The 21,582-nt window shown below is 37.0% G+C and overlaps 2 protein-coding genes across 7 annotated transcripts in view; one reads left to right on the top strand and one right to left on the bottom strand.

Moving 5' to 3' along the window:
• NAIP (NLR family, apoptosis inhibitory protein) overlaps positions 1-20,987 on the top strand; it is a 47,706-nt gene extending 26,719 nt beyond the window's left edge. For 2 of the 3 annotated variants that reach the window (XM_008575634.1, XM_008575636.1), the window contains 3 exons: positions 299-385; positions 2,002-2,166; positions 10,276-10,656. In XM_008575634.1, coding sequence (XP_008573856.1) covers positions 299-385; positions 2,002-2,166; positions 10,276-10,640 — 617 coding nt within the window. In that variant the 3' untranslated portion in view covers positions 10,641-10,656. Of the gene's footprint in view, positions 1-298; positions 386-2,001; positions 2,167-10,275; positions 10,657-20,796 lie in introns of those variants that run through there. The other variant, XM_008575635.1, reaches the window with a different exon arrangement.
• The window catches only part of LOC103592790 (survival motor neuron protein), a 40,341-nt gene continuing 32,338 nt past the window's right edge, over positions 13,580-21,582 (bottom strand). For 3 of the 4 annotated variants that reach the window (XM_008575639.1, XM_008575637.1, XM_008575640.1), the window contains 2 exons: positions 17,411-17,436; positions 13,580-13,934 (listed from right to left, as the gene is read on the bottom strand). The gene's annotated coding sequence lies outside the window, so the exon portion shown is untranslated. The remainder of the gene's footprint in view (positions 13,935-17,410; positions 17,437-21,582) is intronic. The other variant, XM_008575638.1, reaches the window with a different exon arrangement.

Raw genomic sequence — 21,582 nt, 5'->3', positions numbered from 1 at the left:
ATTGAGAAAAAAAAGCCAAATTTAAAAAATGCGATTGATGTCTAAGAACAAAACTATAGTAATTGATATCTGATCTTAAGTAAATTTCTCAATAATAAAATGTATTTGTAGAACTTTAAACATTTCTATTTATTAGGATTATTTTCTGAGCAGAGATTTGTTTTATCTTCTTCGTCATACTAATTCAATCTGAAGTATTATATTAATTCCTATTACTTTTTGAATACTCTTTATTTTAAGGATGCTATTCTTTGTTATAAGAGATGTATCTAACATAACTTTATTTTCCCTTTCATAGTCATCATTTTGCCTAATTTTACTTCTCTGAAGACATTAAATCTTGCACAACAACAGTTTCCTGATAAGGAAACATCTGAAAAATTTGGTATGTTTACAAAACAATGCCTTTTACTTATTCTTTATTCTCTCCCTCCTCCCCCCTCAAAATAAGAGAAAATCCTTTTTCTCTTATCTTGTATTAGCCACAAGAAAGCAAGCTATGTATTAGCTGGCCTTGCTCATTAGGAGGAAGTAATAGTGATGCTCAACTTTTACCCTCCAAATGCCTTCACTCTTGTTTTTATACATTCCTCACACTCGATCTCATTCAAAGCACTGTTCTTTCTCACAGTCACTTCTTAGGAACATATTTGGTCATCATAGCACTATGCAATTTGATCGTCAGGTATCCATTCCAAACATGTTAAGTCTTCGTTGTTTCGAAGGATTCTAGGATATAGGTAAAAATTTATCTTTTAAGGTTAAGAAAACTCAATATGTGAAAACCCAGATTTAACCAAATGATAAGTACAGAAAGAGTTTAAATACTTTTTTGATTTTTAAAAAATGATTACAAAAGTAATGTATGTTCATGGAAAACTTCCTAATAGGAAAAAAATAAAGGAGGAAGTGGAGAGATGGAGTGTAGAGTTGTCCTATTCAAAGTGCTTCTTAAACTGTAGCACACATAATGATAGCTTGGATCATCCTCTTCCTTTCTGTTTCCGTCTTTTGGAGGCAGCAGAGGCAGGATAAGAGGTCAAGGAGTAGGCTGGCATATATCACAGGTTGATTAAGCAAATAATACATTGAATATAATGGGAGCCAAGTTTCCTCACTGTTGAGAAGGAATTTACAAATATGAAAGGGGAGATTAGAAAGAACTCAGTGATGTTAGATTAGAATTGGAAATATTGGTGCGGCCTCATGGTTTCTTAATCTATAAACATAGATGATAGACAGACAGACAGACACAAATATATATTTCCCCTCAGTCAACTGAAAGATTAGAAAGGACTCAGTAGTAATGAACACAACAGATGCCCAGATCTTGATTTCTAAATACTGTCCTTCCTTAAAGGAACCTGGGTTCTTGGCGAGATGGCTGATTAAAGAACTGGGACAGGAAAAGTAAAAGATGAGCCTAGAACATGGCTTTATACTAGAAAGTTTTCAAAATATTTGCACTTTCTAGTAATCAAATGACCCACAGTGTATACCATACTAAGGAGGGACAAAGTGAAAAGGAAGAGTGAGAGTGAGGGATTGTGAAGCTTTAATGCTGGGAGACAGGTATGGAAATCACTGAGGATGACAGAAGAGGTGGGATGGGAAGGAAGGGGGCGGAGGGCATTGCAAAGCTGGGAGAGTAACCCACAGGCCAATAGAAACTTTGTTCTTTTTTTTTTTTTTTCCTCCCTCTCCTGTAACGGAATTTATAGTGGAAAGAAGCTTCATTCTAAAAGAGGAAACAGATATGACAGGCAGCCTGGACTTCAGCATAAGAGAGATTGGTCAGGGGAGGGTGGAGGAATTGTCTGGAGGTAGCAAGGAGGATCTAGGTGTGTGCTGACCCCTTTCTCTTGACCTTGGGGAGGAAGAGGAATGGTCTCTGTACTCCATGGGGCCTCCTGGACTGTGTATGATTTTTAGGCTACAGATTACTGTTGTATAGAAACAAACAGCACAGAGAGAATAGCTTTCTTTTGTTTATTCTGATAGCCTACACATTAGGTTCTCTTAATAACCTGGAAGAACTGATCCTTCCTGTGGGGGATGGGATTTATCAAGTGGCCAAAGTGATCATCCAGCAGTGCCAGCAGCTTCAATGTCTCCGAGTCCTCTCATTTTGCCAGACTTTGAATGATGACAGCGTGATGGAAATTGGTGAGTTACCCTTAGATAAACTGTTTCCACTTGCATGAAAGCCAGTGGTATTACTCAAGCTTTCTGCAGCAAAATGTCTGTAAAAACACTTGCCCCTCTAAAAATTTTCAACCCACTTCCTCATTTTCACTATCATGGTGTTCCTTCTATTGTCCTGTGGGTTTTGGATCACTCTGGTCAGATTTGGAAGTACAAGAAAAGCCTCCCCTTTGAGCCTATATAAAACCCTCAAATCCTGGCCACGGACCCTCCAAAGAACTGCTTTTTAAAACTGAAGAGTAGGGCTGGCTGGTTAGCTCAATTCATTAGAGCTCAGCTTTGTAACACCAAGGTCAAGGCTTTAGATCCCCCTATCAGCCAGCCACCAAAAAAATAAGTAAAATCAAAGATTAAAATATATACAGAAAAGTACAAAAATCTTAAGTGTATGGCTCAATGAATCTTCAAGTGAACATACCTGATTAGAATTAGAACATAAGAAGATAGAACAAGATTAGTATATAGAACATTCCCAACATCCAGAATCCTCCTTCGTGTCCCTTCTGTCAATACTTTCCTCTTCTTCCCAGACGTGACTGTGACCCGGCTTTCACCATCGATTAGTTTTGCCCATTTAAAAACTTCATGTAATGGAATTGTATACAGTATGTACTCTTTCATGTCTTTTTTGGCTCATTATATTTGTGGTATTTATTCATATTGATGCATGTGGCTAGAGTTCACTCATTTTCATTACTATATATTATTTCACTGTATGACTAAATTTCACTAAATGGGGTGTATTTCACTGTATGACTAAATTTCACTAACTGGGGTGTATACATCCCAATTTATCCATTCAACTGGATATTTGAGTTGTTTCTAATATTTTCAATGCTTCTATGAACATTCTTATACATAACTTTTGATGTATACACTGAGGTATTTCTAGGGGTGATATTTTTTATTTGATGCAGGTAAATTCAGTTTTCCATGGTGATTATGCCCCCACCAGCAGTTGCTTCACATTCTGGGCCTACTTGGTATTGTCAGTCTTGTAAATTTTAGCCATTCTGATGAATCTGTAGTGGTATCTCATTATGGATTTTCTGTTGGTACACTTTTATGTTTTGTGATCGGCATGTTTTGACAAGTTGTGCTTTTCTAGGATTTAAAAAAATTTACCTAAAGTTGCTCATATTTTTGTAATCTTTTAAAATGACTTACAATCTATAATATATTTCCCTTTCTTTATTCCTGATATTGAGAATTTATGCATTATTTGATCACTTATCAAATTTATTAATTTGTAAATTTTCTCTATTCTGCATATATTTTTCATTTGCTTCTGCGTTTATCTCTATTTTCTCCTACTTTGTTTGGATATAACTTACTCCCCACATCCCAACTTCTTGAGATGAACTTAGAACACTAACTTTTGGCTTTAGCTTCCTCTCACAGGTTTTATATGCCATATTTTCATTTTCATTCAGTTAAAAATATTTTCTGGGCTGGCCCGGTGGCGCACTGGAGAGTGCACCGCTTGGGAGCGTGGAGGCGCTCCCGCCGAGGGTTCGGATCCCATGTGGAGACCGGTTCCCGCTCACTGGTTGAGCGCGGTGCGGGCGCAACACTGAGGGTTGCAATCCCGTTGCCGGTCCCTGGTACGGGCACAACACCGAGGGTTGCAATCCCGTTACCGGTCAGTAAAAAAGACAAAAAAGGAAAAAAAATTTTTTTTTCTAATTTCAGTTGTTATTTCTTTGACACATTAGTTTAGAAATGTAATGCTTAATTTCCAGAAATTTGGGGACTGTTTAATAACCTGTTAGTGGTTTCTAGTTAATTTCACTGTTATAGAACATATACTGTATGATTTCAATTTCTGAAATTTGTTGAGACTTGTATTATAGCTCAGCATATGGGTATTTTAGTAAATGTTCCATTTTCACTTAGGAAAAATGTATTTTTTGCAGTTAGAATCAAGTGCTAAAGGTATCACTCAAATCTTTGATATGTTTAATAATTTTTTTGTCTGCTCATTCTATCAGTAACTGGGAAAGGTGTGTTAAAATCTCCCATTACGATTGTTCATTTGTCTTCTTTTCTTTTTAGTTCTATTTTTGCTTTACATATTTTAAAGCTGGGTATGTACAAATGTAGAATTGCTAGGTCATCCTGGTGGATCAACCCTGTTTATCTCTAGTGATAATTCTTGCCTTACAATCACTTTGTCATATATTAATATAGTCACTGTATTAGTCCATTTTTGTTGCTATAACAGAATACCTGGACCTGAGTGATTTATAAAGAAAAATGACATTTACTGCTTACAGTTTCTGAGGCTGGGAAGTCCAACGTCCATCTGGTGGTGGTGACAGTGACCCAGGGGTCTCACATTGCAAGATGGTGGAAGCATAGAGAGCAGAGAGAGGGAAAGATTCTCCTCTTCTCTTAAAGTCCTCAGAACCATGCCCCTGACCACCATTTTTAATCCATTCACAACTGCATGGCCCTACAATCCAATCACCTCTTCAAGACTCCACCTTTAAATTACCATAATAGGATTTCCCACCCTCCCAACAGTCACAGTGGAGGCTAAGTTTTTAATACATAAAACTTGGGGGACACAATTCAAGTTTCAGGGAGTTTTGGGGGGACATAATTCAATCCACTACAGTCGCCCAGCATTCTTTCGGTAGCTTTTTCTTTCCTTTACCTTTATTTATTTATACATATATACTTTTATTGAAACATAATTGATTATACATATTTGTGGGGTACAGAGTTGACTATAAGTAATTGTGTATAATATGTGATGATCAAATCAGGATACCTGACATATTTGTCATTACAAAATATAGGGTTTTTTTTTTTTTTTTTGCTACAAGTCTTAATACACGTAAAAAGTGTAAGATCACAGAAAATAAGTTCTCTGACCACAATAACAGAAGGAAACTTAGAAAATTCACAAATGTTGGGCCGGCCCGTGGCTCACTTGGGAGAGTGCAGTGCTGATAACACCAAGGCCCCAGGTTCGGATCCCATATAGGGATGGCCGGTTTGCTCACTGCGTGAGCGTGGTGCTGACAACACGTTTGCTCACTGCTGGCTCACTTGGGAGAGTGCAGTGCTGATAACACCAAGGCCCCAGGTTCGGATCCCATATAGGGATGGCCGGTTTGCTCACTGCGTGAGCGTGGTGCTGACAACACCAAGTCAAGGGTTAAGATCCCCTTACTGGTCATCTTTTTTTTTTTTTTTTTAAAAAAAAAGAAAGAAAATTCACAAATGTGTGGAAATTAAACAACACTCTCCTAATTAAACGATAGGTAAAAAGAAAAATCACAGGGAAATCACAGAGTATTGAGATAAAAATCAAAGTACAACATATCAAAACTTATAGGATACAGGGCTCATGCAGTGCTTAGAGGAAAGTTTATACTTGTAAACACCTATATTAAAAATAAAAAAAAAATCTGAAATCAGTAATGTAAACTTCTACCTTAAGAAAATAGAAAAAGAAGAGCAAACTAAACCGAAAGTAAATATAAGCAGGAAATAACAAAGATTACAACAGAAATATATGAAATAGGGAATTAAAAAACAATTGAGAAAATCAACAAAACCACAGTTGCTTCTTTAGAAAGATCAACAAAATTTGCAAACCTTTATCTACACTGACCAAGAAAAAGAGAGAAGACTAAAATTACTAGAATCAGAAATAAAGCAGAAACATTATTACATTGTCATTATGGTTGTTTGTGGTGGTAAGATTCTTTCTCCTTCTCATTGCATTTTTGTTCTGCTAATGGGTTTTGTTCTTTCTTGTGTATTTGTGGTAGTGATTATCATTTTTCATATTCCAGATGCAGGACTCCCTTGAGGATTTCTTGTAGAGCTGGTCATGTGGCAGTTTTTGTTTGTATGGAAAACACACTATTTCCCCCTCATTTCTGAAGGATAGCCTTGCTGGGTTTAGTATTCTTGGCTGGCAGTTTTTTTCTTTTAGTATTTCGAATATATCATCCCATTTTCTTCTGGCCTGTAGAGTTTCTGTTGAAAAGTCTGCTGTTAGTCTGATAGGGACTCCCTTACAGGTGACTTGATGCTTTTCACTTGCTGTTTTCAAGATTCTCTCTTTGTCTTTGAGCTTTGCTAGTTTGACTATAATGTGTCTTGGAGAGGGCCTTTTGGGTTGAATCTGTTTGGGGATCTTTGAGCCTCCCGGATCTGAAGGTCCATATCTCTCCCTATAACTGTGAAGTCTTCTGTTATTATTTCATTGAATAGGTTCTCCATGCCTTTTCCTTTCTCCTTCCCTTCTGAAACACCCATGATTTGAATGTTTGTGTGCTTAAGGTTGTCTGCTAGCTCTCTTAAATTTTCTTCACTTAAATGTTTTTTCCATTTTTTTTGTCTGCCTGGGTTATTTCAAAAAGACAAACTTTGAGATCAGAAATTCTTCTGCTTGTTCTAGCCTGCTGCTTAAGCTATCAGTTGTTTATTTTGTTGAGTGAATCTTTCAGTTCCATGAGTTCTGCTACATTCCTTTTTAAGGTATTAATCTTTGCAAATTTCCTCCTTCATATCCTGGGTTTTTTTTGTTTGTTTCATTATGTTGTCTGAGTCTTCTAGTATCTCAGTGAGTTTCCTTAAGACTGTTGCTCGGAATTCTTTTCAGTCACTTCAAGGGTTTCCTGCTCTATAGGATCTAGTATTTGAGAATTACTGTATTCTTTTGGTGGTGTCACATTTCCTTGGGTTTTTGTATTTCTAGTGTCTCTATGTTGATGTCTGGTCATCTGGTAGAGCAGTTGCTTCTATTGCTCTGGAGTGGGCTTTGAGGAGAGAGACAGAAGGGGCTCACTGCCCTTGCCTCCTCACTAGAACTCCTGCTGTCTTGCCTGCTTCCAGGTGGAGGCTCCTTTTACTTTTTATCTTTCTAGGCCCCTATATATATATATATATAATTTATTTGACACACTGTAAGTGCACATGCTTTTGGGGTACAATCTGATGTTTTGATACACATACATGTCGTATAATGATAAGGTCAGGATAGTTAATGTAAACATCACCTTATGCACTTATCATTTGTTTGTGGCAATAACATACAAAAGCATCTCCTCTAGCTATTATGTCATATACAAAACTTAACTGTTAACCATAGTCACTCTACCATGCAACAGAACACCAGAACTTATTCCTCCTAATTGTACCTGTTTATGTCCCTATTTTCAGGTGTATCTTTTATGCAGAACATATAGTTAGGTTTTAAAAATCCAATCTATTAATCTTTTACTTCTAATTGGAGTATTAATTTATGTTTAGTGTACTTATTAATGTAGTTGAATTTATCTTTCCTATTTGCTATTTTTCTTTTTTAAAAATTCCACAATACTGGCTGGTTAGCTCAGTTGGTTAGTGTGGTGTTGATAACACCAAGGTCAAGGATTCAGATCCCTGTACCAGTTAGCCAAAAAAAAATTTATATTTATTCTACAAGATGTTCCTTTTTCTATCCTTTCTTGCATCACTTATTAATCCATTTCCTCCATGTACTTAGTATTAGTTATAGGTTCTCAAATTATTCTCTTAGTGGTATCCTGGATATTAAAATTTATCTTTGTTATTAGACACTAATATACATTAGTACTTTTATTACTTCATGAGCAAGGTAGGGGACCCTAGAACTTTTTTTATTTTATTTTTTTGCCACTGGCCACTATGGGGATCCAAACCCTTGACTCTGGTGTTCTCTAGAATATTTTGATTCTATTTATCTCCCTCTAATCTTTTGCATTATTGTCATCTATTTTGATTCTACATAAATATAAACCCCACAAATAGTTTTAAATTTATTTATTTAATATTCCCACGTTTACAGTTTCATTGCTCCTTAGTCTCTCCTGCATTTCCATTCATCATGAATCATATTACTTCTGTCTAAAGAACTTCTTTAGTATTTCCTTTCCATTGGGTCAGCTGGTAATGAATTTTCTTTCTATTTTCCTGAAAATATCTTCTATTTTGGCTTCATCTTTGAAATATATTTTTTCAGTGAGTTTAGAATTCTATCTTGACATTTATTTTCTCTCATTTCTAGCTTCCATCATTTCTTTCGTTTAGTCAGCTGTTAGTCTTTTTCTTGTGTCTTTGAAGGTGAGGCATCTTTCCCCCCCCTCCTCTGGTGGCTTTTAAGATTTTTTTCTTTGCTTTGTGGCAGTTGCTGTGGACTTAATTGTGTCCTTCCAAAATCCATGTGTTGCAGCCCCAACCCCCAATGTGACTGTATAAGGAGATGGGTACTTTAGGGTATCTTTGTTATGGCCACCTAAGCAGACTTAAAACAGCAGTAGCACACTGTAATGTGCCTAGGTGTGGTTTCTTTGTATTTACTCTGCTTGGGATTTATAGAACTGATCGAATGTGTGGCTCGATGTCTTTTATCAGTTTTGGGAAGTTCTTGGCCTATATGCATGTCACTTCTGCCAAATTCTTCTTCATTCTTTCTCTCCTCTCCTTTTGCATGTAGCAGAAGGACTCAACCTAATTTGGGGTCAAGGAAGGCCTTTTTGAGGAAATGAGATTTCTATTGAGACCTGAAGAAGGAATGGGCCAGGCCCCATTGGGAGAGGAGATTGAGACAATTCAAATAGCAGTAATCAGTTGTGTCATATCCTGGAGTTAAAGAGAACCAGGTATATTTAAAGAATTCAAAAAACAAACAAAGGGGCCAGCCCGGTGGTGCACTGGATAGTGCGCCGCTTGGGAAGCACGGCGGCGCTCCCGCCCGAGGGCTCGGATCCCACATACAGACCGGTTCCTGCTCACTGGCTGAGTGAGGCGCGGGAGCAACGCCGAGGGTTGCAATCCCGTTGCCGGTCCCCGGTCCGGTACAGGGGCAACACTGAGGGTTGCGATCCGTTGCCGGACACGGAAAAAAGACAAACAAACAAACAAACAAACAAACAAAAACAAACAAAAATACCCACTCCCCTCAAAACCACACAAAAAAGGAACATCTGGAGAGGCAGGAGTTAGTTATGAGAAAAAAGACTAGAGAGGAAAGTAAAAGCCACATTGGAGAGGGCTTTGTAGGGTGTGTTACAAAGGCTGGATCTCATTCTATTACTGTTCAGCACTGTTACTTTATAATGTTATTAAAAACAATGATGAAAACTTATGATCTTTTTCTAAAGGCCTCCCCCACCATCAAGAGGAAGAACTGAATAACACTAAATTTTGTAGTCTCTCTCATCCCCATTCACTCTAAATCATTATTGTATCTTATTCTTCTCACTACATTAGGTCAAAGCCTTCTTTATAACTTGAATCTCACACACAGATTTTGGACCAATAACCTCTGTCTCTCTCACTGCCAAGAGATGTTTTGTCTTCCCAGCACCCAGCACAGCATGGCCAGCACATAGTGGAAACTCAGGAAATATTTGTTGACTGAATAAAGAATGCTTACTATCCATGGCTTCTTTTGATGGACAGCTGACAGGTCACTGTTTGCCAGAAGTCAGTAATGCTTAAACTTTACCCATAGGAGACAGCATTCAGATACCTCATACAACCAGTTAGCTGCATAATACAAAGTATGGGCTATGGCAATAACAGGGGAAAGAAGGGAATTAATGTGGAAGGCCTAAGCTTTTCTTCAAGCCCCTACAGAAGTGTTTTTCATGTGGGGGAATGAGAAATATCCCTTGAATATTACTGCAGATACTTACTCAGGACTCAGCTGAAGACATTTTCTCAATACCTGTGTCTCTAAACTCAGTCAAGCCACAGCCATGGATTCTACAATGAAATCAAACCTAATCTTTGCCCAAATTAATAAAAAGAGGTTTAGCAATTCAGAAGTGGCTTCAGTGCTCTAAAATTTAGCTCTACTTTTTTGGTTTCTGCTTTTCCCTTGGATTTGGCCAGGTGGTTCTTTATTAATCCATCAGCTCCTTGAAGTAAATGCTGAAGACCTTACAATTTAAAAATATTATATTGGGCATTTCCTACTTTCAGTGGTGGTGGTGGTGGTGGTGGGAGAGGAGGTTGGTTCAAATAACCTAGTCTACCCATTATTGAAATGATTCTGTTTTCATGAATGCTTTGTTTTTGTAGCCAAGGTAGCAATCAATGGAGGTTTCCAGAAACTTGAGAACTTAAATCTTTCAATCAATCACAAGATTACAGAGGAAGGATATAGAAATTTCTTTCAAGTACTGGACAACATGCCAAACTTGCAAGAGTTGACTATCTCCAGGCATTTCACGAATTGTATCAAAGCTCAGGCCACAACAGTCAAGTCTTTGAGTCAGTGTGTGTCACGACTGCCACGCCTCACCAAACTGAACATGTTAAGTTGGCTCTTAGATGCAGAAGACATCAAATTGCTTAATGTCATGAAAGAAAGACATCCTCAATCTAAACACTTAACTATTTTCTGGAAATGGATACTCCCATTTTCTCCAATCATTCAGAAATAAAAAATTCAGGTAAAAACTACTGAATCAAGAATTTTTTTGTTGACGATTGTGAAAACCTAGTTATCTAAAAACATATTATTTACTTATTTATTTTTGCTTGCTGGTACAGGGATCAAACCCTAGACCTTGGTGTTATCAATACCATGCTCTAACCAACTTAGCTAACCAGCCAGCCCTCCAAAACATAATATTAAATATTGCACACAAAAAGAATATTTATAAAATGTGTAAGGCTTGTAATAAAAAAACCTGCATATCCATCACTGAGCTTAAGATCATTACCAGTACTGGGCTGGCTGGTTATCTCAGCTGGTTAGAGTAAGATGCTGATAACACCAAGGTCAAGGTTCGGATCCCCATACTGGCCATTTGCCAAAAACAAAACAAAAATATAAAGTTTATACAGCTAACCCTCCATTATTCAGGGTCAACAGGGAAGGGGTTGGGGAACGGTGCAATGATCTATATCAAAGCCACAATATGGAAGACAGTTAAATTTGTATAAGTAATGGCTAACTTAAGGAATGAATTAGTTTTGCACATAGGTGAAACTAATTGACTTTATTTATTTAAAGATAACCAGTAAGAGGATCATGACCCTTGACTTGGTGGTGTCAGCACCACGCTCTCCCAAGTAAGCTAACCGTCCATCCCTACATAGGGGATCCGAATCCATGGCCTTGGTGTTATCAGCACCACACTCTCCCGAGTGAGACACGGGCCAGCCCACAACTGACTTTAACAGAGGATCCAGATGAATCTTTTCTGGGCCAAGAGATATTCCTTAATGCTTGTAGGACCTGTTTTGAATATTTAACTAGTTTTGGTATAACAGAGTTTACTTACACCTTTTATCCATTACCAATGTGAAGAAGAAATAGAATTTAGGGAAAAATGCTTTTATTCCAGAGGCTTTTGAGAGTTCAACAGATGTTATAATGGACTTAGAATTTTCCTGAGTCCACTCTACTCAGGGGGAACATATTTTCTCTCTTTAGTGACTTCATATTGCTCAAGGTGTTAGATTTAATATGTGTTTCCATCTATGTCAGTATCCAGAATTTCACACCTACTTAAGTAGCAGTTTTCTGAATAACCAGAAGACCATTCTAAATTTGCGATGCTGGTTAGCTCAGTAGAGCACAGTGTTAATAACACCAAGATTAAGGGTTTGGATCCCCGTACTGGCCAGCTGCCAAAAATAAAAACAAATAAACAAACAAATAAATTCATGATGCTACTACTGTAAGTTCAGAAACAACCATTTTTGGGTTTGGATATCTAACCACTGGGAATACCCCAGAGTTCTCCTCTGACATCTTCTCTATTTAAATGCACTTCCTCGGCTATCTCCTCCAGTTGAATGGCATTAAATTCCATGTCTACACCAACTTCTACATTTTCACTTCTAGCCTAGACTTCTCCCCTGAACTCTTTATTCATATCTAATTCCTATTAATGGGCATCTCAAATTTCACATGTCCAAAACCCAACTCCCATTTTTCCCCTCCACAAAAGTACTCTTTATGAAGACCTCCATCTCTTTAAATTCCAACTTTATTCTTCCAATTGCTTAGGCCAGACACCTTCGAGTCATCCTCGGCTCCTCTCTTTTATCCCCCACATGAAATCTACTGGCAAATCCTGGTAGTTCCACCTGCAAAATACACTGAGATTCAACCACTACTACCCACCGGTCCTAACTAGTTCCCTTGAAAACACTATGGTATATTTTCAACATAGTAATCAAAAGGTTCTTTCTATAAGTCAGATCATGCTGTACCTGTGGTTCAAAACCTTCCAATTGACTCCCAGCTTAAAGTAAATGCTGAAGACCTTACAATGGCTTACATATGACCCAACCCTTGGCTACCTCTCTTACCCCAATCTCCTTAATCTCTCCTCCTTACTTCTACTCTAGCTACTCTGACTTCCTTGCTGTTCCCTGAACATGCCAAACACACTTTTGTCTTAGGGCCTTTGCACTTGTCATCTCCTTTACCTGGGAGGTACTCCTTCTAGTTGCACCTAGAAAGTGCCTAGCACATAGAATAAGTTGAATAAATATTTGCTAAAATAAATGATTTTCCCAAACCTACAACCACAGTCCAAGTGTGTTAGGTATTAAGGAAGGCAAAAATCCAAAGGTATCTTAGAAAGTAAATCAGCTACCTCCACAATTAAATGTAGTCTGCCACATACATAGCCAATGCTGAATGTATAACATATTGGCTATCATGAAATATGATAAAACTCCACTCACCCTGTATAAGAAAGCTTAAAGCATAGAACATCCCATTCAGCAAAGTTTACTTACCAGACAATGAATGTTCATTTATTTAACGAATATGTATTCGGCAGCTACTAATATGCTAGGCACATGTGGAGCTTATCAATTTAGTTTTCCCAGCCAAAATCTCTGAAAAGAATAGTACTTAAAACTAACCTCTTTCTCCACAGCTAAATGGACTAGGAAGAATCCCGGGTGCACAGTTAATAATCCCTACACTAAACTGAAACAATAATCAAATTGAGACGGTGAATGTAACTGAAAGGTCATGAGGTAGAGAGAATGGCTTGGGCAACTGTGTTAGGCAATGCGCATGGTAACGACATAGAGGAAGCCAGGAGAGAGGGACAAGTAGACAGAGACAGACAGCAGACAGACAAACAAGAGAAAGTGCAGAGAAGAGAATGACATGACTCCTGCGAAACAGAATGCAGTCTTGGTTCCTGACTGGCTGGTCCAGTCCTTGTGACACTCAGCTCCAGCTAGCCTTTCTTTGATCCCTAACCGTGGGTTATCAGTAAGACTGTTTTACAATTGGTTCTATCTTTATAGTACTACCCTTCACCCAAATAAGCCTGAGTAATTTTCTTTCTACATCTTTAGAGAGACTCAACCTCACCCTATATATTCCAAGGAATAAATTCATATATTCGAGGTGTCAAAAAGTTTTTTCATTTATTTTTATAGGAATTAATAAAAAGCTTAACATACTTACTAAGGAAGTTACAATATACAAACGTACTCAATGGCAACTTTGAAAGACTGAATTTTTTGTGACCTTGAATTCCTTTTAATCACTCACATTTCCATTGTTGTTATTCAAACTGATAATTCCCTAAAGACAGTTTGCTGGCTATTTAAGCACGGAACACTTCCAACAAGGGAAAAAAATGCAGATAGATGATCCTGCCACCCCACAAGTGTCCATGAAGAAAATGATGAAACTTTCGTTCATATCAACCAGGGAACATCAAAATATCATTCTCCTTAGGAGAAAGGTGTACCTGAATTTGAAAGAAAAAAAAGTCTAGATATAGTTACAAAATATAAAACCTATTTTCTCATAAAATCATAGAGAGAAAATGTCTAGCAATACAATCATCATGATTAATAAAACTAGAATACAAATATAAAAATACGTAACATTTTTGTATAGAATACCAAGAATAAAAATATGTGAATGTAAAAACATGTAATACTAATTTTAACAAAATTTTTAAGGAGTACTGATATTTGATCTGTCCTACTAGAATTTAAAACATATTACAAAACAATTATCAAAATCATGTTAAAATATATATATATATTTTTTGACCAGTAAGGGGATCACAACCCTCAGCATGGTGTGGTCTGCACCACGCTCAGCCAGTGAGCGTACCAGCCATCCCTATATAGGATCCGAACCCGTGGCCTCGGCGCTACCAGCACCGCACTCTCCCGAGTGAGCCACAGGGCCGGCCCGTGTTAAAATATTTTTAAATAGTAATTATAGCAGTACAAACAATATTCTCTTACTATAATATAAAAAAACTACAAATTAAACCTAACCACCTAGAAATTATAATGTTAAACCCTTCCAGAGTTGAAAACAAAACTCAAAATTTTGAAATATCTAGAAAATTATAAGAACTCTATGTAAAAGAACATACAGAATACAACGAAAACACTAAAAGGAAAATTTATGATCCTAAAATATTCATTTTAATAAACAGTAGACCAGTAGGAACTAATCTTTCCTTGAAAACAGTCAACAATTCAGAATTTTTCATTTTCTGTCCATAATAGCAAAGAGACGTCTGGCTAGTTAGCTCAGTTGGTTACAGCAAAGTGTTCTAACACCAATGTTGAGGGTTCAGATCCCTATACCAGCCAGCGGCCAAAACCCCCCCACAAAATTAATAAAAATTATCTATTTCACATAATAGCAAATAGAAGAAAATTGACAGAGGAAGACATTTCATAATTATTAAACCAATCATAAGATTAATTAAAGAGACAGATAGCAACATCTAGACCAGCAGCAGGAAAACCACAGCCTGAAATATTTACTATCTAACCCTTTGTTAATCCTTGCTCTAGATTAGTAATGGTGGTGAAAAACAAAACCTCAAACTGAGTTTTCAGATGATATATTCTACTTAGATGACTTTTCTCAAACTTAAGAACTGATATATTTCTAAAGACAAAAAGGAAATATAGTAGTCTAATTTGATTAGTCATTCAACAGAAAAAACTACCATAAAATATTTTGTGATAAAAATCTGTATCATGCCATTCTGCTAAAAGGATGTGACAGTATTCTTTCATCTTTTATTCTTTTGCACTAGAATTTACTTGACATAGTTTATAAGTGGACAAATATGAAAGATAGATGTGTATACAAAATAACTAGAAGGTAAAAAATGATATAGAAATGAAAAAGATATTGAACAGATCATTCTAATTGGTATTTATAAACGTAAAAGTGAACATGTTCTGCTGTTATGGAACAAAGAAGATAGCCATCATCTATCTTTTCAATGAAATTATGAGCCACTGAAGTTTTCAAAGGTACTGCATTTTGACAAAGTGAGTGCATGAAGAAGAAACAAAGTAGTGATAAGCTAGAACATAGTAGAGATGTATTTGAAATCTGGAATCAGTATTTATAAGATAGATATGTTCCAAGTTCATGCATAACAGCTAACGAACAGCTGCACTCAAAGTATGTTATTGAGATATACATATAAATTCAAAACTGGGAAAACGTAATAAAAATTTGGGCTTGCTATATTTGAATTCTCATTAGAACTGCTAACAAAGTTATTTTTCAATATCCCTTTATTCTTACTTTTGTAAATTGAAAATTAACTTGAAAAGGAATACAACCAATTTCTTGTTATTTGAGATAGTTATGTTCTATACAGTTGCCACAAACACTGAATTAGGTAATACTTAACCACTGCTCCTAGAAGAAATACCAGGTTAGATTCTTGCAAGCTTCTGGTCACATTTTCATCAGCCCATCAATACTCAATCTTGTTTTATGTGTGTTTATGTTTGAAGACAAATTATTTAATATATTTTATTGATTAATTAAACTGAAGTCACACCCAATAGCAATATAACTCACGCCCAAACAAAATTTATCTGACAGGGCCGGCCCGGTGGCACACTGCTACAGTGCGCCGCTTGGGAAGTGCGGCGGCGCTCCCTCCGAGGGTTTGGATCCCACATACAGACCGGTTCCCGCTCACTGGCTGAGCGAGGTGCGGGTGCAGCGCCGAGTGTTGCGATCCGTTGCCGGACACAAAAAAAGACAAAAAAAAAAAAAATTTATCTGACAGGGCCGGCCCGGTGGCACACTGCTACAGTGCGCCGCTTGGGAAGTGCGGCGGCGCTCCCTCCGAGGGTTTGGATCCCACATACAGACCGGTTCCCGCTCACTGGCTGAGCGAGGTGCGGGTGCAGCGCCGAGTGTTGCGATCCGTTGCCGGACACAAAAAAAAGACAAAAAAAAAAAAAATTTATCTGACACATGTATTTTCTCCATAAGGCACATCACAGCCTTCTCGCTCTTAGGAATACTAGCTGCACTTCAGCACAATGTTTGGAGGCCATTTTAAACAGCAAGATCACAAAGGCACAAAAATGCAAAAATTGTGGCACTAAGAAAACTGCTTTTGACAAGGACATTTGTTTATGGGATGAGAGCTGAAACAAGAGAACAGAGCACTGTTCAATCCTAGGTGGGAATGTCTGTGTCAGGTACTCAAATTTCCACCACTCTATGCATGTTCACAAATAACCATGAAAGTACTGAGAGTACTGATTTGGGGACTGCAAATAAATTTTAGCAAGTACGTGCATTTGCACATATGAAATCCACAAATAATGAGGACTGACTGTAAATAAAATTTATAAGCAAAAACTTAAGAGAGTAAACACAACATTTATAGGAAAATAACCACATACACAAAGAAAAAAAATTAAACATAGCTTTTAAACACATGAAAAGGTGCTGAACTTCATAATAAGATAAATGAAAAATTATAAATACAATAAGATAATCATTTTCGGTTGTTAGATCAACAAAGAACCAAAGGTTTGATAAACTACTGGCTAGATTATGGGAAACAGGAACTCTCAAAACAATGTTAGTGGGAATAAAATTAATACAACCTGTATTGAGAGCAATTTAGCAAAAATCTATTAAAATTCTAAATGCATATCCTCTTCAACCCAGCAGTTCTACTTCTAGATACTTAATACTAAAGATGCATTCATACTTTTATAAAAAGAACTATGTAAGATAATAACTTACTATTGTATTAAATGGCAAATGATTGGAAAAAACCTTAATTTTCATCCACAAGAGGTCAATTAAATATGGTACACATCTACATATAAAAGATTATCCTGCAACTGTTTAAAAGAATGAGACAGTTTTATATACTGATATGGACTGTTCTCCAAGATACAGTGAAGAAAAAGCACTTACCTATTAAAGAATACTGTCTGAATTACCTATAAAAATAAAAAATTTAAAAAGTTTAAGGGGTAATGATGATATATCATAACAGATTTATTTTAATTACATTTTATTTTTTTATCTTCAATAAATGTACGTGGTTAAAAAATTTTAAAAAACACAAAAGGGTAAACTGTGAAAAGTATCCCTGTGTCTTTTTGTCTTTCTTCAGAGGTAACTTGAATATTGCCCTGAGATGATAATCAACGCACATTCATACACACATATACATAACATATTTACAAAACTGGCACGTAGCATAATACATACAGTTCCACGTTACTTTTTTCAATTATATATCTTCCTATCAGATTACTATACATATAACAAAGCAACAATGTTGCTTTTTAAAAGACAAGCAAAAAAGATTAAAAGAATAAATTGAATAATGTTCAAAAATAGATTCAAACTATTTCAGAAGTTTTATTTTATAAACAAGAATAACAATAGAGAAAACAATAATTCTCAAAAAAAATATAACAAGTAGAGACTATAATAATTTCTCGGTTAGATAGAACAAGGTGTTATAACATTAAGGTCAAGGGTTCATCCCTATACTGGCCAGCCACCAAAGGAAAAAAAAAAAACACGTAAGTGTAAAAAATGAGGGCATTATTAATTAATTTATTCTTTTGGGGAAAAGCAATATAACAGTATATGATGATGTATAGAACTATTTAGAATCTAGGAACCAGTGTACAAAATTAATCAATGAACAAGAAAACTACTATGGAACTATGCTAAGTGAAAGAGTCCAAAATAAATTTATTATTGCTGTGTAGAAATATAATAATAAATTTCACATCTAAATCTTATGTATTTGAGAGGTACAGAGTATAATATCACCATTTAGTACATTTTGTTTTAACCATCACAATAGACTAATCTTTCAGAAAACATGCAATAACTGAAAATTAATTGTTCTAAAATGGGAAAGACGATGCAGTGGATTGTGCCATCTAGCCACATATTCATGAAGAAAATGATTAAATGTTTGTTGAAACCAACTGGTCTTTTAAAAGGAGGGGAATAACTGGTAGAGGACTTGTTTTCCTACCACAGACTATAGAACTGGACACAACATATGATACAACTATTTGCAGGCATTGGGCAACAGAAAGTACAGGGCTGAGATCCTCAAGAAAGGGAAACACATAAAATGAACTTCATATTCACCCCTTCTTCTTCTTCTTTTTTTTTTTTTAAAAAAGATGACCGGCAAGGGGATCTTAACCCTTGACTTGGTGTTGTCAGCACCACGCTCACCCAGTGAGCTAACCGGCCATCCCTATATGGGATCCGAACCTGGGGCCTTGGTGTTTTCAGCACCACACTCTCCCGAGTGAGCCACGGGCCGGCCCCATATTCACCCCTTCTGCTCAATATGATTTCCAAACTGCAGCAGGGAAGGGGGAGGCCAAGGAGATTACTGATCTTCCTGAGTGGAAGAAATAGAGATCAGAGTGCAGGCCTTGTAATAAAGCAGCTGGAATTCGAGATGGCAGGGTTTAGAGAGGAGGGATTAGAAGAAGCTTCAGAAATTTGTGTAGGATTTCCACTTAGGTCTTGCCCAATCTTAAATTGTGCATGTGTAGGACAAGATGCCACGGGGCCTGGCAAAAGCAACTTTTGGGGAGCTGAGTGCTGAGAGTTCCACAGAGAGAGAGGTCTCAGAGAGAGTTCAGAGGTTGTACAGAGTTGCAATTTACTATGTGGACCAAGGCAAGTCATTTTACCTCTGTGAGTCTACTTTCTCATCTGTAAAATAGTAATAATAACTTTTTTTCCCTCTTGTTTCTAAAAATCGGAATAATAGTATCTAACTTGATGGGTATTACAAAGATTAAATGAAACAACTATGTTTGGCACACAGTAATCACAATAAACCAGAAGTCTTCAGTGAAACACAGAGGCTAGAGTAATCTTAGTAACCATTAATGTTCTGATACACTCCTTCACTTGTGTCATCTTCTACCTAGCAACCAAGAACTGGTTTTATTTAAAAGTGTAATATAATTCAACCCTAAATTACATGCAATTTTTAAACGTAAAGATCTATTTATGTGTCACAATAAATAGTAATGAAAGGATCAGAACTTCAAAGCTCAGGGCCGGCCCGTGGCTCACTCGGGAGAGTGTGGTGCTGATAACACCAAGGCCCCGGGTTCGGATCCTATATAGGGATGGCCGGTTCGCTCACTGGCTGAGCGTGGTGCTGACGACACCAAGTCAAGGGTTAAGATCCCCTTACCGGTCATCTTTAAAAAAAAAAAAAAAAAAAAAAGAACTTCAAAGCTCAGAAGCTAGTTTTTTCAAAGGCTTCTCAACTATATTACTTAATATCTTCAAAATATACTACATATGAGGCCTTCAAAAAGTTCATGAAAAGATTTTTTTTTTTTTGTCCTTTTTGAGACCGGCTGCACCGCACTCAGCCAGTGAGTGCACCAGCCATCCCTATATAGGATCCAAACCCACGGTGGGAGCGCTGCTGTGCTCCCAGTGCCACACTCTCCCGAGTGTGCCACGGGCTTGGCCCTCATGAAAAGATTTTTGTTGCCTTTTAATTCTATTTTTCTGTGAACCTTCTGAAATACCCTTGTACATTATCTCACAACAATAGCTGAACCCATAAGTAATTATACCATAAAAACAATGGTGTGCGATTGAGTGCTACTATATGATTCCATCATATGAAGTTCTAAAGTAGGTAAAAGTAACCTTTGCTCACAAAGAAATCAAAACAGTGGTTGCCAGCGTAGGGAAGAGTGATGAATGACTAGAAAGAGGCACAAAGGGTGTCCTGGATTGAGAGAAATGTTCTTTATCTTGATTGAGGTGTTAATAACAAGGGTATACCTTTGTCAATACTGATCAAACTCTTCATATTAAATCTGTGCATTTTATTGTATATAAATTATACCTCAAAGTATACTGGAAAAAAATGAATGCTGTGCACAAATGTTCTTCAGTTCTCTTGAAAGGCCATGATTTATACATAAACATGACCTAATGCCAAGTATTTGGTGAGATAACTAAGTACTCAATGTCTTCTACTGATTGCTGTAAATGAAACATGGACTTCCATAGAAGCAATAGTTGCACTTGTTAACTTTCAGAATTTTACTTCTCAATTGAATTCATTGTTTTTCCATTCATCAAGAGCTTCAAACTTCACAAGACTTAAGTTTATAAAACTTAAAAAAAAATTAACCCTGTAGTTTATCTCTGTTAATGGCAACCGTGCAGAAAAGCTAAACTACAATATGACTAAGATGAAGTATTCTCTGCCTGATGCCTTAATGAAGGCTCTCTTCAAATATGGCTCCTTCTGTTTGTCTCTCTTCTGCACGTAGGTACTGCTGTAGCTGATAGAACAAGCCATCTGGGATTATCCATCTGGGATTCCTTATAACCACAAAGACAATTACTACAGCAAATGCCAAAAACTAGCTCTGTTTTGACTTTATTCCTAGGATTACTCTAGACATACAGTGTTGTGGCTTTGCTGTTTTCTGTCTGTACTTAAGGGGAAAGCTGCTTCATTACTCAATATTTAAGTTAATGTAAATAGTGCCTAAAAATAATCCTAGGTCAAAACCATTATGATTAACTCAACTTTCAAAACCACTCACCTAACATGGGATTTGTTAAAAGTCTTCTTCAAAACTAGCAAGAAATCGACCTAATGCCTAACCTTTCACGATGAATGAAAGACTGATCTGAAAACAACTCTGAAATTTCTCTTCCATTTACCATTTTCACTCTTCTTTGACATTACCTCCAGTCTATGCTCTAAGCCCATCCTTGACTTCAAAAATCTGCCAGATACTGTAGACTTCGTGAAGAATAAGATGTAGTACCATTCCTCTAATGATAGAAGAAAGACAGATATATAAACAATAAAAACAATATAATGTGAGAAGCTATGTAACAGAAGTTGAGAACAGATTCAAAGAGGGGAAATTACAAAGATGGAGGTGGCAAATAAGAAGTTTGGGTAGCATTAAGAATAGTGATATGGGGCCGGCCCGGTGGCGCACTGCTACAGTGCGCCGCTTGGGAGCGCGGCGGCGCTCCCGCCGAGGGTTCGGATCCCACATACAGACCGGTTCCCGCTCACTGGCTGAGCGAGGTGCAGG

Source organism: Galeopterus variegatus, unplaced genomic scaffold (genome assembly GCF_000696425.1).
Source record: "Galeopterus variegatus unplaced genomic scaffold, G_variegatus-3.0.2 Scaffold1221, whole genome shotgun sequence".
Classification (NCBI taxonomy): Eukaryota; Metazoa; Chordata; class Mammalia; order Dermoptera; family Cynocephalidae; genus Galeopterus; species Galeopterus variegatus.
Note: the sequence above shows the minus strand (reverse complement) of the source record. Positions and strands in the feature narration are given on the sequence as shown.